Source organism: Amia ocellicauda, chromosome 11, assembly GCF_036373705.1.
Source record: "Amia ocellicauda isolate fAmiCal2 chromosome 11, fAmiCal2.hap1, whole genome shotgun sequence".
Taxonomy (NCBI): Eukaryota; Metazoa; Chordata; class Actinopteri; order Amiiformes; family Amiidae; genus Amia; species Amia ocellicauda.
Genome location: NC_089860.1, coordinates 32440428 through 32455878, shown reverse-complemented (window position 1 = coordinate 32455878; position 15451 = coordinate 32440428). Strand labels below are relative to the sequence as shown.

The following is a 15451-nucleotide window of genomic DNA, read 5'->3' as shown; positions in this document are numbered from 1 at the left end:
AAACAGCTGATTCAAGCCCAGTTTCACATTCGATAGCCAAGCTTCATTACCCTTCTTTGTTGCCAAGAAAAAGGCCCAGTAATTCGCTTCACTCTGCGGTCACAAACCGAACACCTCCGGGAGCAGCCGAGTGGGAACAGATTCCAAATGCAAAGTCTGTAGACCAACCTGTTTCCAGACCCAAAGTTGAAAGAGAGAGAGAGCGTGTCTGAGTGACACCACTGCCCTGGATAACTCAAACACCTTTGAGTTTCTGACAGAGGCAGTCAAATCCTCTACCTTTAAAGCGACAGACCTATTGTTTCACGAGCCAGCATCAACACACACAAATTACGTCAAGAACGCAGTGAGATTAAATAATCTGCACACCTCTCTGTTCCCGCCTCACACACACAAAAAAGATACACTTTTCAGACCCTTGAGGATATATTTTAATGAATCTAAAACCAGCTTCCTGATGACAAATTAGTAAGTGCTTTGTCAGATAAAAAGACACAGTGTCAAAGTGAGTGAGCATGTAAACCAGCAGCATACACACACAAGACACCACAGTTTACAATCTCCTAAACAATAAAAAAAAAAAAATATATATAAAAGCTTTTTCAGACCCTTTTGTGTGATTTGCTGCCTTGTGACTCAAATATTGTTTCCAGTACAGATTCTACACATCATTCATACTATATATATACCCGTTTGTTTTTTTCCCCACTGCTGGTTGAGGGCCTGGGTCTCCACCCTCACAGCTCCTCTCGGGCGCTCAGGCCGATTGGGCAGCTCACGCCCGTGCCCTTCAGCCCACAGTATCCCTTGGGCACCTTGTGGAGATACTGCTGGTGATAATCTTCAGCGTAGTAGAAGTCAGGAGCCACACGGATCTCCGTCGTGATCGGCCCAAAGCCCTTTCCCGACAGCTCCTAGCAGGGAAAGAGCAGACACATCAACCAGACGGACTTCAAAGGCACGGGGGACACAGGAAACACCGAAACGAAACGGCTTTCCTTCAGGGAACACAAGAAAGAACAGCGTCTCTTACCAGCTTCCTGAAAGAAAAGCATTTTGTGGAAAGGAAGAAAGGAAAACTGCTGGTTACAAGCAAGTTTGAACTTGTGTGATCTTCAGGGGGGAACATCCGAACCTTTAGAAAGACCCCAGACACACATCATCTATAGCAGATAAAACCACACTAGCTGGCATCAGTTTGTATTTTGTTCTCTTTGGGGGGGAAACACGAAAGCACAACAGAAATATGGCCTTTTTCGGTCGAGGCTCTTGGAAGTTAACCTCTGAGGAATCTGGACCGTGTGGTTTTACTTCTGTTCTGACAATCAGACCAGGGTTAGAAACTATTCTACAGTCATTGATTGATCTTCTTGATACACTGAAGAAAAATAAAAAAAGTTTTTTTTACAGGAAACATTTCCTATTTCAAATATTTTTTTAAAGCCTTTCTTCAAAAAATGCCTTTTCATCCCTGAAATGTTACCATCAAATTATTGCTTTTACCAACAAATCAACAGCATCTCTCAGTTGAAGACACTGAGGGTGACCAAATCTACTGATTAAGCCAATTCTTTATTATGACTGCATAATCGGGTGCCTTAGATTGAACAAAAAGCTTTATTCATGTCATTCATGAGGGACTGCAGTTGTCGCCATGTCATTCAAAGGCTGTGTGTTAATAAACTACATTACTAACACATTCAGTAAAGGACATAAACGCTTGTGTTTGTGTCTGCTGGGGTGATAACGCACATTCCAGGAGAGGCAGAGTAATACAAACGCGTACAGAAATACAGATGCAGTTTCTCTGTCGGCCACTAGAAGGCACCACAGGATTTGTAGTTCTGCTGCACTGCAGATGACAGAGGTCCTTCTTGCCACCAGGAATGTATGCTGAATCAGAACAAAGCAAATGGTCTCCAGAAATACTCTTAAAACTGATTCCGTATAAACGACTGCAGTATTAATTAAAGCCATGCCTTGCCGAAGACCTCTGCTTCGCTGGGTGATACCCAGGCAGCAGACGCGAGGTGACTGCGTGTTTTATCCATCTTTCGAGGAGATGGGGTTGCGAGGCACATCATGTGACTATAGTGTGCACAATCAGACCTAGCTGAGCCTTCTCACTGAGCTGGAAACATTTTGGAGCTGTAGATGTAAAATAAATACAAATATTCTCCTTCATTTTGTATCCATAAGTGTATTGCTCGGGAGTCCCTTTCAAACCTGCTGAAGCCCTGAGAAAAGGGTTACTGTGAACAATGACTTCATAACTGAGAGCTCAGGTAGAATGAAGACCAGAGAGGACCCGTGGCCCTCGGGGGTGAGAGCTGAAGCGTATTTTACTTATGGCCAGTTTTTCCTGAAGAGCCACGACGATTGTCTTTAAAAATGCGCACCCCTCTCCACGCTGAGTTACAAACCCCAGTCAAGAGGACTAAACGGAGACACTGAAGCACAGATCTGATGTGACACGAGGAAGGCTTAAAATCTACCTTCAAAGATTAAATGCAGATGAAACTTGCACATTCTGCAGCTCCATCCTCTACATTAATTTTAATCGTTTTGCTCTTGAAACAACACCTTCTTCTTTGCTAGCCTTAAAGTATAGTCTTGGGAGTTCAAAAACAAAAGTTTTCTTGATTCTTTTCTTTCTTTAAAGAAAAAAAAAAGATCGGTTTCAAAAGCCGAAGAAAACAAAAAGTACTTTCCACAAGAGACAGTCATTTCAAATGCCCCACTCCACCTGCTCTCAGAGAAAAGAAGAGTTAGGGAAATGAAAGGCGTTTAGTGAGTGTCAGAGCAGACAATGAAGGTGAAAACTCTGTCAAATCTCACAAGTTCCCCAGAAAGAAGGTGATTGAGAGTCAGGGACACGACCAGGAATCCTGCCTTGAAGTGTCCCCACGACAGAAAGAGAAATAAAAAATAAAACTGTATGGAGACCTTCCATTGTGTCTCTCTCTGGCAATTTTGCAATTACATCAGATCTATTTTTGCATTCTTTATGTTCTTCACATCATCTTTCTGAACATGAGAAGTACATAAAAGAAAGGCCTGATTTTCCACACTGCAAACTCTCCAATCCACTGTAAATTAATACATTTTCAATTTGCACTTCTATGAGATAATACAGGAACACAAAACAGGTAAATATAAACAAATTATAACTACAACACAGACATCATCATAGTATCCAATAGAACTGTGTAATTAGTCTAGTCAGGTCAGCCACACAAACAGCAAATTAAACTTGTCTTTTCACTTTAATGTGCTCCTTCCACACAGAGCACAAAACATACTCAAATACAGCGCAAAACAAATTAACACAAATCTGAAATAAACAAAAACATTTTTGCTTCATCTTGTTCATTTATTTTTAACAGTTTTCAGATTACTGGAGTTATATTTTGCATCACTTCTCCGAATGAATATTTCTCACTGGATAATTAACTCTTTGAGGGATTGTGCATAAACTGAGGTAGAGAAATTATTACACACACCCCAAAAAAGACCTCAAGCATGGAGCTGCATCAGCCCACAATTTAAATCAGATGACATCCTCCTGGACACATCAGTCAATCAAGGCGTTCGCTCGCATGAAGGTTCAACCTCCAAGGTGTAAGAGCAGGCGAAGCCAAGAAAGGGTAAGAAATCTGGTTAATTTAACAGGGAAGAACGGTATCCTCAACCCGTACGCGAAACCGGGGAGGAGAAACGCATCTACTATAGCCGTGCTGCAGCTCAGACACAAACCCCAGCCTCTGCACTGCAATGCCTCGAGCTGACGGCATCCATTTTGGGTGAGTCTCGTCCTTGCCTACATCTTCCCACGGGGTGCGTGGGGGGCACTACGGTAATGCGCTCTGACAGCACTCTCGTTCTCCCGGAGAGCGACACAGAGAGAGGGGGACAGGGGGATGTTTCCAACCGTGTGGAAAGTGCCTGCAGTGTTCACCTTCCTCTGCTCCCATCTAGGTCACGCCGGTCGGGGCGAAGCGGCCGTCGGTATACAGCTTGTCCCGACGCTTGTCCCGGCGCCTGTGAGCAGACCCGAGCCGGGACACGCTGTTCACCAATGGCCGCTTCGCCCCCACCCGGCTGTGTCTGAACAAACTGTCGGCTTTGGATAAGCCTAAAGAATTAAATTTACACCCCATCCCCATTTTACAGAGCCTTTTGAGGCAGGAGTGGCCGAGGACGGCGCCCCAACGAGAGTGGAAGTATGTTCCTGGGGCACGGGTCTTTTTTCTAGACCTTGCCTCATTTCTTTCTTTCTTTCTTCTGGCTAATTAACTGGAGTTGCCTTATCAGCCTGCACACGCGCCAGCGCCACAGAAGGAGAATTAACTCGGCTCGCTGATAAACCATTGTTCCACACACAACAACACCCCCCTCCACACACACACACACACACACACAACCCCACGAGTCTCCCCCCCCACCCCCACCCCTTCAGAGATACTGCGGCTCAGTTAATTTCACTGCATTAACAAGGAAAGCAGCATTTGATGTTCAGCAAATTTCATTATGTTTTTTTTCTTTCTTTCTTTCAGCTTTTTAATTCGGCGCTTTTGCTAAACTGAAGAAACTGACAGCCCTGCAAGAGGCATTCTTTCTTCTATGGAGCTGTATTATCCAGCGTCTAGGTCTGTAATCAGGGAAAGGCAGAGTGTCTATAGGGCACGGCTCTATCACTGGGCCTGGTGGCAGTGAGAGAAGGCTGTGTCAGGCTACGTGCAGGATTTGAACATTTGGATTAAACCCACTGCGGCATCACTGTTACTATTTGCACAATCTGCATTAGTATATTTAAAATGTACCAAAAAAAACCTGTTTATTATAATATGGTAAAGATATGTTCTGATATGCATTACAAGCAATCATGTGCTGTTTTAAATATACAGGAGGAAAGCTATATAGACTTTTCATGCTTTCCCTGGGAATACCGAATCTCATTCTACAATAAACATCTAGTTTCCACAGTCCTTTTAAACATGTCCTGTATCAACCTGACAAACACTGCAGGCTGATTGTTTTTGGGATCAATGGTGACATTTAGAGTTCCAAAAATATCACTAATTTTAAGTAGGGTCTGAATATACTCACAGCATCTCAAATGCAATGTGGCATTTCGCGTTATTTATTCCCCTGTAAAATCATCACTTAGGAGAAAGCGGGACGTCACAGCAACGGTTTGATTTCGAAATGCACAAGTCAGCAGAGAGGGCTTTTTTCTTTCCCTTTTCTTTTTTTTTTGTCAAGTCAGGTCAATGAAATCTGCTTTTGCCAGAGAACAACTACATCCAAATGTCAGTGACAGAGTTTCTGCTCGGTAAACCATTCCCATGTGACAGCGATTCTGCAGATCTGACTCGGGCTCGAGGAGGGCCGTGCGCTCTGGCCGGCGCTGGCGTTAACAGAACCCTGGATGCTTGGCCGAGGTCCAGCTGCAGACAATGGCCACAGGGCGGAGAGCGAGCCAGGCCACCTCAGCGCGCTCACACAGCAGAAAGGCGGCTCGCACTCCAAACAAGACCACCGATCTATTCCCCACCACTTCGTATCGGACTCTTACCGAGCTGAGCCATTTTATGAACGTAGGTCCAGTAGATGGAGATAATCGGGCATTTTTAGGTTGTTTTTATTTCAGAATATCTGGCAGTTCTGAGACTCTATTTGTAACACCTACTGACACAGACAGCCACACAAGACTTTACTCTGAATCTGCAAAAGACAGTGTAGAGTAGGGGGTGAATGAATCACGTTGTACCTGGAAGGTTACCCTTGCCATGTACAGTTAAAACACGGACATTGTATGGGATATCGCCTGGTTATATAAAGTTAGTATCAGAGTAATGCATTTTTTTTTTTAGAAGAACAGACACAAAAAGATGCCGTTTAGCTACACCAGCCGAGCGGGAAGCAGCGAGGAGGAGAAGAATACCCCTCCGTCACACTCCTTACGGGCTCGTGGCTCCGGAAACGCCGGCGGAGCGGTTAGGACGGGACAATGTTATCAACTTGGTGGCCGTTGACAGTCTGTCAGGTTTATTACACGCTCTGATTGCGTCTCTCACTCCAGCTGGCACCCAACCCGACCCCTGACCTCTCACCAAGGCCAAGGCTGGGGCGAGGCGCTAATTGCCATGGCAACCCGACAACCTGCATCTGCCCCCCTCCGACCTCTGACCCCACATACCGTCCGTTTCCATGGCGATCTAATACCCGGGGAATCCTATTACCCCCACCGTCATTGTCAGGAGGGAGTTAAACTGCCCGGGGGAGATAAATATCCGGATCTATAGGTGCCGATTTATAAAAGTGTAGTCACTTAGCATTTCCTATCAGGAAGGTGCGGGAATAAGTAGCAGTTCTGCACTTCTGCCATTGTGAGATAGATTGGTCATTTATGCCATTTGTACGAGACTGAGGAGGAAAGATCCATCAAGTCTTTGCAGGGAGAAACTGAGCCACTCATTGTATGCGAGTCTTTAGCGTGGCAGTGCGTACACAGGCGCACACACACACACACAATCACAAAGAGAAACGCCTTTTTTATGTTATTTTAAAGTAATTATGCAAGAACATCCATGATGCATACATTAAAAATAATACGCATTCCCTCGACACACTGGGAAGATAAATAAGTTGTTTAGCAGATGCCTCTAACCAAGCTGACTTATAGAGACAAGGGTGTGAAATATGCTGCAGTCGAGTGAATGGAAAGAGGAGCTCAGTTTTACATCTGAAAGACAGGCCACAAAGAGGTTCATAGAGAGTCTCGGGCCAACGCACAGAGGGTCAGCGGCCGAGCCAGGACTCCGTCCGGTAACAACTGTTATCCCTTAACCACTGGACCACCTATATACCTTCTTTCCATCTGAGGCCAAGAAAACATCCACATCTCTTTGCAAGTTGCCAGCAGATTTTTAAGGTCAGAGAGGAATTATAGGACTGATTTGTGGTGCCAATCCCTAATTTGTTAGGGAAACAAACCGTAGTAGAAGGACATTCAGAAAACAGCCAACTGAGAAGTGGATGATGCAGTGGAAACATGTTTTGTCACTATTTCTATTGACATGCTTTTATCAAGACACAGAAAAGTGACTAATTGAAAGTGATGTCTGATTTCTGCACTGGAGATAGCTATGGGGATTATATTCACCTCCACACGGCTCACGATATATGGTATATGCTATCTCAGTAAAGTGGGGTACATCTGTCCCCCTGTCAGTTTATCACACACATACACCGGTCCCTGTCATGTATGAAAGTCAAATTAGTCCAATAAAACATTCAGGATATATATACATATTCCCCCACGGTCACCCCCCAACGCAATCATTTTAGAACATTCAGTTCCTTGCCGAGCCAGGGAAGGGTGTCAATCGAACACTGCTGAAGAGACTTTCAAACTGCATCGCTTTGGTGTTGTCTTGGAAACAAAAGGATGGGTCAAAACTGTACAATCTAGACCTGAAACCATTTTCAACATCCTCCATGGCAACTGTGTGTGCGTGTGTGTGTGTGTGTGTGAGAGAGAGCATTAGGCCTAGCTACACAATGGAAGAAAATCTTAAGGAACATTTCTTGGATTATTCATAAACGGAACAATGAAGTCTCTGACCTGCTGATAGACCTCCTTGGAGTGCAGAGCCGTCTGCAGCTGCTGGGGGCTGTACGTGTAGATGGCAGAGCGGTATTGGGTGCCCTCGTCGTACCCCTGGCGCATCCCTAAGGGGGTAACACAGGTTAGGGCCTGGGGCAGGAAACACTGCAAGAACTGAACTCATTAAACATTGGAGTTTTTCCCTTAATTAGCACAGACACAGGCACTGCAGTGTGTTAAGATACTTCGCACAACACCTGTTAACTTGAAAAATGCTCCAGGGGGAAACTTAAGTAGGTTTTTTTGCCAACCAGGTCACTGTTACTCCACTGCCAGTTGTGGTCCTTAGACCATTATTCTTTATTTCATAGCAGACGCCCGTATCCAGGACGATTTACAGTTTACATAAGAAACATTTCCAAACATTACAAAGTACAGTAATACAATCAGCATACATCCCAGTACAATGAGCTAACAAGTTCAGACATAATGCAGTTAACATCGAGGTGTGTGCTAAAGATGAGGGGTAGTCATAGGAGTTGCAGTAAAACAAAAGTGCTAACAATAATTAAGTAGGCAGGAGTGGTGCGAGAGCGGTAGATTCCAGGGGAATTTAAATGCAGAGATCGGAAGAGGGCGAGGAGGATGAGGGGAAGAAGAGGAGATCAGATTTGGACAAGTTAAGCTTGAGATGATGTGAGTGCACGCAGGTGGAGAGAGCAGAGAGACAGGAGGAGATGCAAGAGGGGATGAGGGAGTCAGAATAGGGAAAGAAAGGAAGATCTGCACATCACCTACAAGGAAGTAGAAAGAGAACAACTGGTGGGTCCCAGAGAGTGGGTGTAGAGAGAGAACAGGAGGGGGCCCTGGACAGATCCTTGGGGCACACCCGTTACTAGAGGTGGACGAAGATCATGTCCACACCGAAGCTCCCAGCCTGCCGTGGAGGTTGCAGCGTACCATGTGATAGAAGCTGTCTGTCTGCATGGTTACAGAACAATGCCTGACACTGAATAAGACACAAAGCAGCTGTAAACCTCTTGTGGATGTAAAGGTTTTATGAATACGGACCTTTGACATTAAGTGTGGCTGAAAATCTATATATTTACACTTTCTGGCAGTCTGAAGCCTCACCTTTGACTGCATGTTAAGACTCCAGACAGAGAAATGGTTGTATTATACTCTATAATCGGACTGGCCTGTTTATAGACGATTGTAGGCTTTGCAGTGTGGCAATGTTTTCATACATACGACAGTGCTGCTTAAAATGAAGGCCACTGTGCATAGGAAAACTGTGGTTGGATTCTCGAGTCATCCATCCCAGGCTCAATACTCAGACTCTTTACGGTGTACAATACCCATTTTCAATGAAATGCATTCAGTGGAGGCCAGCTGTCAAGATCTCATTTATCACAGGCCATAGGTACTTCTCATTGGCTCGGTTATAATAACATTGCAGTGTTAATGTTCCAGTAACCTTCCTGGGGACCTGTGAGTGAAATTGGCTGCCAAGCTGCCCTAGTCTGACCTTGCATGCTTGGAATCAGGAGAAAAAAAAAAGATAAGGAAAAGCACCAGTTCTTAGAGACACAGACTATGTTAAGGGTTTTGTGGGCCACTGCTGATCCAGATGTCATACTTCTGCAACCCCTACAGACAGTTATGAGAACACGGTTGAACTTGAAAAATACAATTGTAGCATTAAATCAGGAATGCAAGATGCGGGAAGGAAGAAGGGGTAGTTCAGGCTACAAACAGGCAGTCATTACTCGCTACCATATCAGGACAACAGCTCAGTGCTAATGTTCTCCATTTACAGGAAAAGCAAAAATGTTTTTTAGAGAAACTGAACTCTGAGCACTTGTTTTCAAACTTGTTACCAGTTTTCTTGGAAGAGCCAAGACTCCCTTGATCTTGTATTCTTTAAGTCCTTAAGACCAAATGTCCTTGAATCCACTAAGACAGACGATATGTTAATGATCCTAATCAAAAACTCTTAGAAAAGTGTCCATAAGACCTTTAAAATGTATTGTATTTAACTCCCTCCCTTTTCCATCTCATTTGTGAGTTATCATTGGCCAACAATTCCCCTCTTCCTTCCTTGTGCTTCCCATCTTCCTCCCAGTCCAATGAAAGAACACATGAATTATTAATGAGCGCCATCTTACACCCGCTTAATTATTCACAAACGACATTCAGTTAGTCGGTTAGTCCCGGATCCTCCTATGGATCAAGTGGACCCCCCATTTTTACAGAAATGAACATTTGTTCCTTTAAAAAATGACATCTCTCCTTTGCCGAAACAAAATTGAAATAATTGAGATTACAACATGGACCATGAAGGCATCTGCCAAATTCACGGATACTAATATTGTTAAAAATATTTCAGTGCGCCATACAAGCTTTTCCAGTCGAGGTACTACTCACTCAAGAAAGTGTAGCCGTATTGTTTGCAGAACAGAAAACACTTGAGAGTAAGGGGTAGCTTTATACACAAACACACACGAGAGAGGACGCTATTCCCTGGCTGATACACTACTGTTCACAATACAGTACATCACACCAAAGAGGTTGGGCATCCTGTACGGTCTGGAGCTGATACTTTGTCAACTACACAGCAAGACAATGATGAATAATTTAAACATGAGTATATGACCTTCCTGGGACATTTAACAAAAATTACAGTGCGTGCTCCATCAACAGCGTCTCAATACTGATCCCAGGAAGCAGCCCGTCACAAGTACCACCTATAGATTCCAAGATGTCGTTCCCTGACCTGCATCATCCGCGCGGCTTCTAGTCTGATATGTGCCACCTAACCCCTAATATATACACAGACATCTGCGCCTATATGAATATTTATATGTGTTTTATTCCCCCGGGGCCATTCTCTGTGGATGCTGAAAAGGCTGACTTACTGATTTAGTGTCACTATGAGATATTGCACAAGGTAGAGCACACGGCTTCAGAACAGCTACAGCTAGGGGCCGACACTGGGGGGGGGGCAGTGTGGAGTACAGAATATCTGAGGATAAAATACACAGATTGCTGATGCATACTGTCTGGCTGATACAACTGCTAGATTTTGCTGTGAGTATGTGAGTGGGGAGAGCGCTGTACGGCACGGTTCTCCTCATTCCAGACCTAGGGTTTCTAGACACCTTTGGTATCCCAAAAGTATTTCCACAGCCCATTAGTGGCCGCGGTGCGCTCTCTCAGAGAACAGTGCGTTGTGGCGCTAGAGCTGCAAGCTGCCTCTCTCATTGAGGCTTTGTGAGGAGGGGGTGCACAGTTCACAGAGGAAAATATCTGCAGTGGGTCAGTGCCTCAGTGAGCATGTAAACCTTTCTAAACCCCCTCCCCCATTTCTTCCTATAGAGGCTATTTTGGCAGTGATGTAACGACCCAGGAAAAAAGAACAAGAAACAAACAAATCCGCCTTGACATAAAAACTGAATTGAAAATAATCTGCAGTAACTGAAATCACAAAGAATTAGCCAGCGTCCGGAGAGGGGGCGACCGAGATGCAGCTCTCTCGCTGCAGGCAGACGGAGGGGGTTGGGGGTTTGTGCGCCAGCTGCCCTGAGACTCAGCCCTGCCTTGCCGGGGCGATCGCGGTGACTGATACTCAGGCTGAGTGTCGCACTTGCTGGCATCGCCACGGCTGCAGTCCTGTGCGCTGTGCCCCCTTTCTTCTCTCTTATTGCCCATCCCCGCTGAGCTATTCTCTCCACGGTTATATAACAATTCGGAGAAACCGCGCGCTAATCCCGCCCCAGATTGCCCAAATTGAATTTCTCTGAAGAATCCAGTCTTGGGGAAGAGATTGCTCTGATCAGGAGTGACACTCGCTGCCAGCTGCTGGCTCCTAATGGCTCCATCTGCCCTTTGCAGGGGATTTCAGCTTCTTCCCCACACTCCCTCTCGCTCCACGCTGCTAAACTCACTCTCAGGTTGTCCTCTAAGATGCCCAAGTTTTCATTTCAGTAGCAAAGCCGACAAACAGTCATGCCTTTCCTACAAGTTTACACTCAGATGATCAGTTGTGCGCTAAGAGAGGGGACCGCAGAAATGTTGTTTTTGTGAAAAAAAAAAGAAAAGCTAAAACGGTAAGAAGATAATCAGATTAAAGGAGAGGCAGGCTGTTTGAAAGGGGGGAGGGAGAGAACTGCACTCTGCTAATGTAGGGCCACTTGAAATGTGTGGCCTGGTCTCATCATTATTTTACAGCTTAGGTAAAACTGGTGCAACAGAGAAGTATTATCCTTGTTAATATTTTTATTTTTTCAAAAAACAACAACATTACAGACATTACAGAGTGGTTACCAGGCCAAAGATCTGCGTAGGAATATTCTTTATCCAGTGAGGGATATTTGGGATGAACATCACAGAGTAGCAGTACATTTTTGTGGGTTTACCACAATGTAGTGACAGTCAGTGCAGGTCTGCATGTTGTAGCACTGCATGTCAATTACCGTAATACAAGAATTCCCCAGACAAAACACTGTGATAAGAACGGAGGGTGGGGGATGTGGGGGCACTTTTGCAGGGCTGCCTCCGAACAATTTAGGGAGCGCTCCAGATAAAACACATGGAGAATTCTCCAGCCTAATTAATGATGCAATGCACTGGCACTAGAATTCCTGCAAAAGCAGCCTCCTCCTTTGTGTGCGCATGCCTGAGAGACAAAGCTCACACTCTGGAAAGCGTTTGCGTGATTCCTGGCTGTGATGCTGCGCCCTGGTGCAAGCTATTTTTATAGCCGTATTATGCAAGAGGCCGATGCAGAGGCGCTGAGCACAGGACAACTGGGACTGAGCTTCAATTTGCAACAGAGATTCACTGTAACGACCAACATTACATACAGCTGCATCACTGGAGATATTATTATTAATAATAATTAAACTATTAACTATTATGCTGTACATAGTCCATAAATTGTACCTAGGAATCAATAGTTATTCTGCTGATGAACAAAAGCTGAATTTACTAAATAGATAAACAAAAATGTGGATATGAACTCTCAGACCAATACAAATGAACGCTGTCTTTTCTGGGGAGCAGTCTTAAGGGGGCTGAAGGACCAGATCTCTGATCTGGATTAAGAAGGGGTTGCTGCAGGGGTCAAACCTATCCTAACCTTCATATTGTAAGTATAGTGTAAACTAATAGCGGAGGGTGAAAGACAGTGTGGTAAACCTTCCCATGCTCCTTGAGAGTGATAGCAGAAATATTGCATTGCGCAGATGTACAACAGACAAAATGGACGGCAAAAGAGAGCTCTAGCTCCTTTGTTACAGAAGGATGTGTACCTAGACGGCCTAGCTTGAGATGTGAACTTTTCAGAACAGGGAGGAGAGCAGGGAAGAAAGGCAAAACACAACTCTCCATGCATGCTGGGGTAAGCTGGACAAGAGAAACCAATAGGGATGACAAGAAGGCTGATTTACTCTGACTACTCGTAGTATTCATCTGGATAATGAGCACGCAGTCGGCATATGATTCACAACTCACTGTTCACTATGCAAACGCATATTTCTTAATTCCACGCAGGAAGTCAACAAACAACAAAGTCTCGCCTGTCTCAAGTATGGCTGAAAAGACTGATCTGTTTCTACAGATCATGGCACGGTGAAGTTATGCATATTCACAGAGCTCCAACACCCCTGATTTGACCTTAGAATTTAATTAAATCCTGCTAAAAAACAACAACAAAAAACACTGAACTGACTGCAGCAATGCTCTCAACAGGAGCCCTGGTGGTTGCGCTGCTTTATCTGTTTAACTGTCTAAGCAGTGAAGGGGATGTTTCGGTAAATAATACATTGGTCTTAAAAATAAACCGCACTTTGAACAGTTCAGGCCCACATCGCCCTGGGGTCTCTGTGTCACGTGCTGCAGCGAGCTGGAGTTTTCCTTTTTCACCACCACACACACCCCCCCACACGTGCACACATGGAAAAACACCGCAGCATTGGGCTTTGCTTTTGCAGAATGTCTCCGTCAACTTTTTTTTTCCACCCTTCTTTTCTTTTAATTGCATCCAAGCCACAAACACACTCGTTTAAGGGTGCAAAAGACGTTAATGGCTGTTTGTGTCATCAGTGGTAATTAATATTCCTGTCACTAGAGGCTTTCCTAATCACCGCCGATGAATCGTACGTATACAAATCTGTCGCTGCCTCCGAGCAACTGTCAGACTCCCCTGCCCACGCTGCCATTAATCTACATAAATTAAATTTGTCACAACTGCCACTCATTTCAAATGACACATAATAATGAGCCTTTTCTTGGGACTGGGGGGAAAGGGGGAGACTTTCAAGGTCATTCCTGGAAGAAGAAGGGGAAAGAAAAGCCAGCCCTGAGAACAAAATTCCTCAAAAGAGTCCGGAAATGTGATTTAGCTCAGTGATTATAAACTGTTGGGAGTCCCCTGTATCTAGTGTCCTCTCGATTCAGGCCTTGCAATCCACACAGGGTAGTCTGTTATCACAAGCACGCAAACCAAAGGCTGACAAGGCCTCAAGGTTAAACTGATGATTTTTAAATCACTGTAATTCTTCATGAAAAGGCGTCTGGATCAGCCACATTACTGGAGATGATTTCTGGGGATCCTTCTACAAATGTGTAGATGCATTCATTGGGTTAGCAAACTAAATTAGCAAAATATGCCAACCAGCCTCCTTGTGTTTGCAACCTTGCATGTTATTTTGTCCCTGATAAATTAATTTGCAGCCTCACTTCAAGACTGCCTTTTTATTATGAAAACATTGGAAAGTTCAGGACACTGTATGTACATTAGCCAGTACAGAAACTATTAAAAAAACTCTGACACCATTCAAAAGCATAGCATAATCTACAGGCTGCAAAGGGTGACCGACAGAAAGACAGACAATAATAATAATAAATAAAAACATTTAGGTTTCACTCTTTCAGAATCTTAAGGCAAATAAACCTTAATCATATCGTTTGCAAACCTCTTTTTTCTTTTTAGACGAAAAATACACACAAACTGTGAACCAGATACATACGATTCTGGTCATATAGGACATTTTTGTGCTATGCTCTGCCACGAGTGAGTGACGGCTGTCATGTCTGTGCTGCCGCAGCCTGCAGACGGACACAGCAGCCGGCCCTGTGGATCCTGCATATTTTAACAACCGAGACGGAGCCGCTCCGTGCAGCTGCGGAGAGATAGAGAGAGAGAGAGAGAGAGAGAGAGAACAGGAGATAAAAGGAGAGCCCAAGATGAACAGTCTGCCTGAGGGACGGAGAATTCTGCTGCTGATGCACACTGCGGTTGAGGAGAGCTGTGTGTGTATGCGTTTGCGTGCGTGTGTTGAAGGGGGGCTAGGGGTGTAGAGAGCTGCAATGGGGGGAGTCGGAGGTGGGCAGGGGGGGGTTCGGAAGGAGATGAGACTATGGGATACAGGGGGAGGTGTGTTTTCATCCCAGTTTTCTTTAATGAGGATGTAAGTAAGTGTGTGTGTGTGTGCCTTTTTTCTGCCTAAGGTAACTACATTGCAACAGAGACAATAATGAGCTATGGTGATCTTGGGCCATAGAAGAGTTTTCTTTTTTCTTAAAACATTAAATCCAGTGATTGTTTTATTGGTTGTTTGATTATTTGGCTCTTGGTCTGATAGGATATTCCACACATGTAGGGAAAGGTGGGGTGCAGAGTGGAAGCCTTGGTTTGAAGTGTGTGTGTGTGTGTGTGTGTGTGGGTGGGGGGGTTAAAAACAACAGAACAGTAAAGGAGTATTTGGAGTTAAGGGAGTGGAAGGAGGGTGCTGGGAGTTCACGATTGGTTGTGGGTGTTGCTATCCCCGTTGTGAT

At 44.7% G+C, this 15451-nt stretch overlaps 1 protein-coding gene across 2 annotated transcripts in view; it reads right to left on the bottom strand.

The window, feature by feature from the left end:
- Nucleotides 1–407: 407 nt before the first annotated feature.
- The window catches only part of msrab (methionine sulfoxide reductase Ab), a 33506-nt gene continuing 18462 nt past the window's right edge, over nucleotides 408–15451 (bottom strand). For both annotated transcript variants that reach the window (XM_066717490.1, XM_066717491.1), the window contains exons 5-6: nucleotides 7631–7737; nucleotides 408–914 (exon numbers count right to left, since the gene is read on the bottom strand). In XM_066717490.1, coding sequence (XP_066573587.1) covers nucleotides 738–914; nucleotides 7631–7737 — 284 coding nt within the window. In that variant the 3' untranslated portion in view covers nucleotides 408–737. The remainder of the gene's footprint in view (nucleotides 915–7630; nucleotides 7738–15451) is intronic.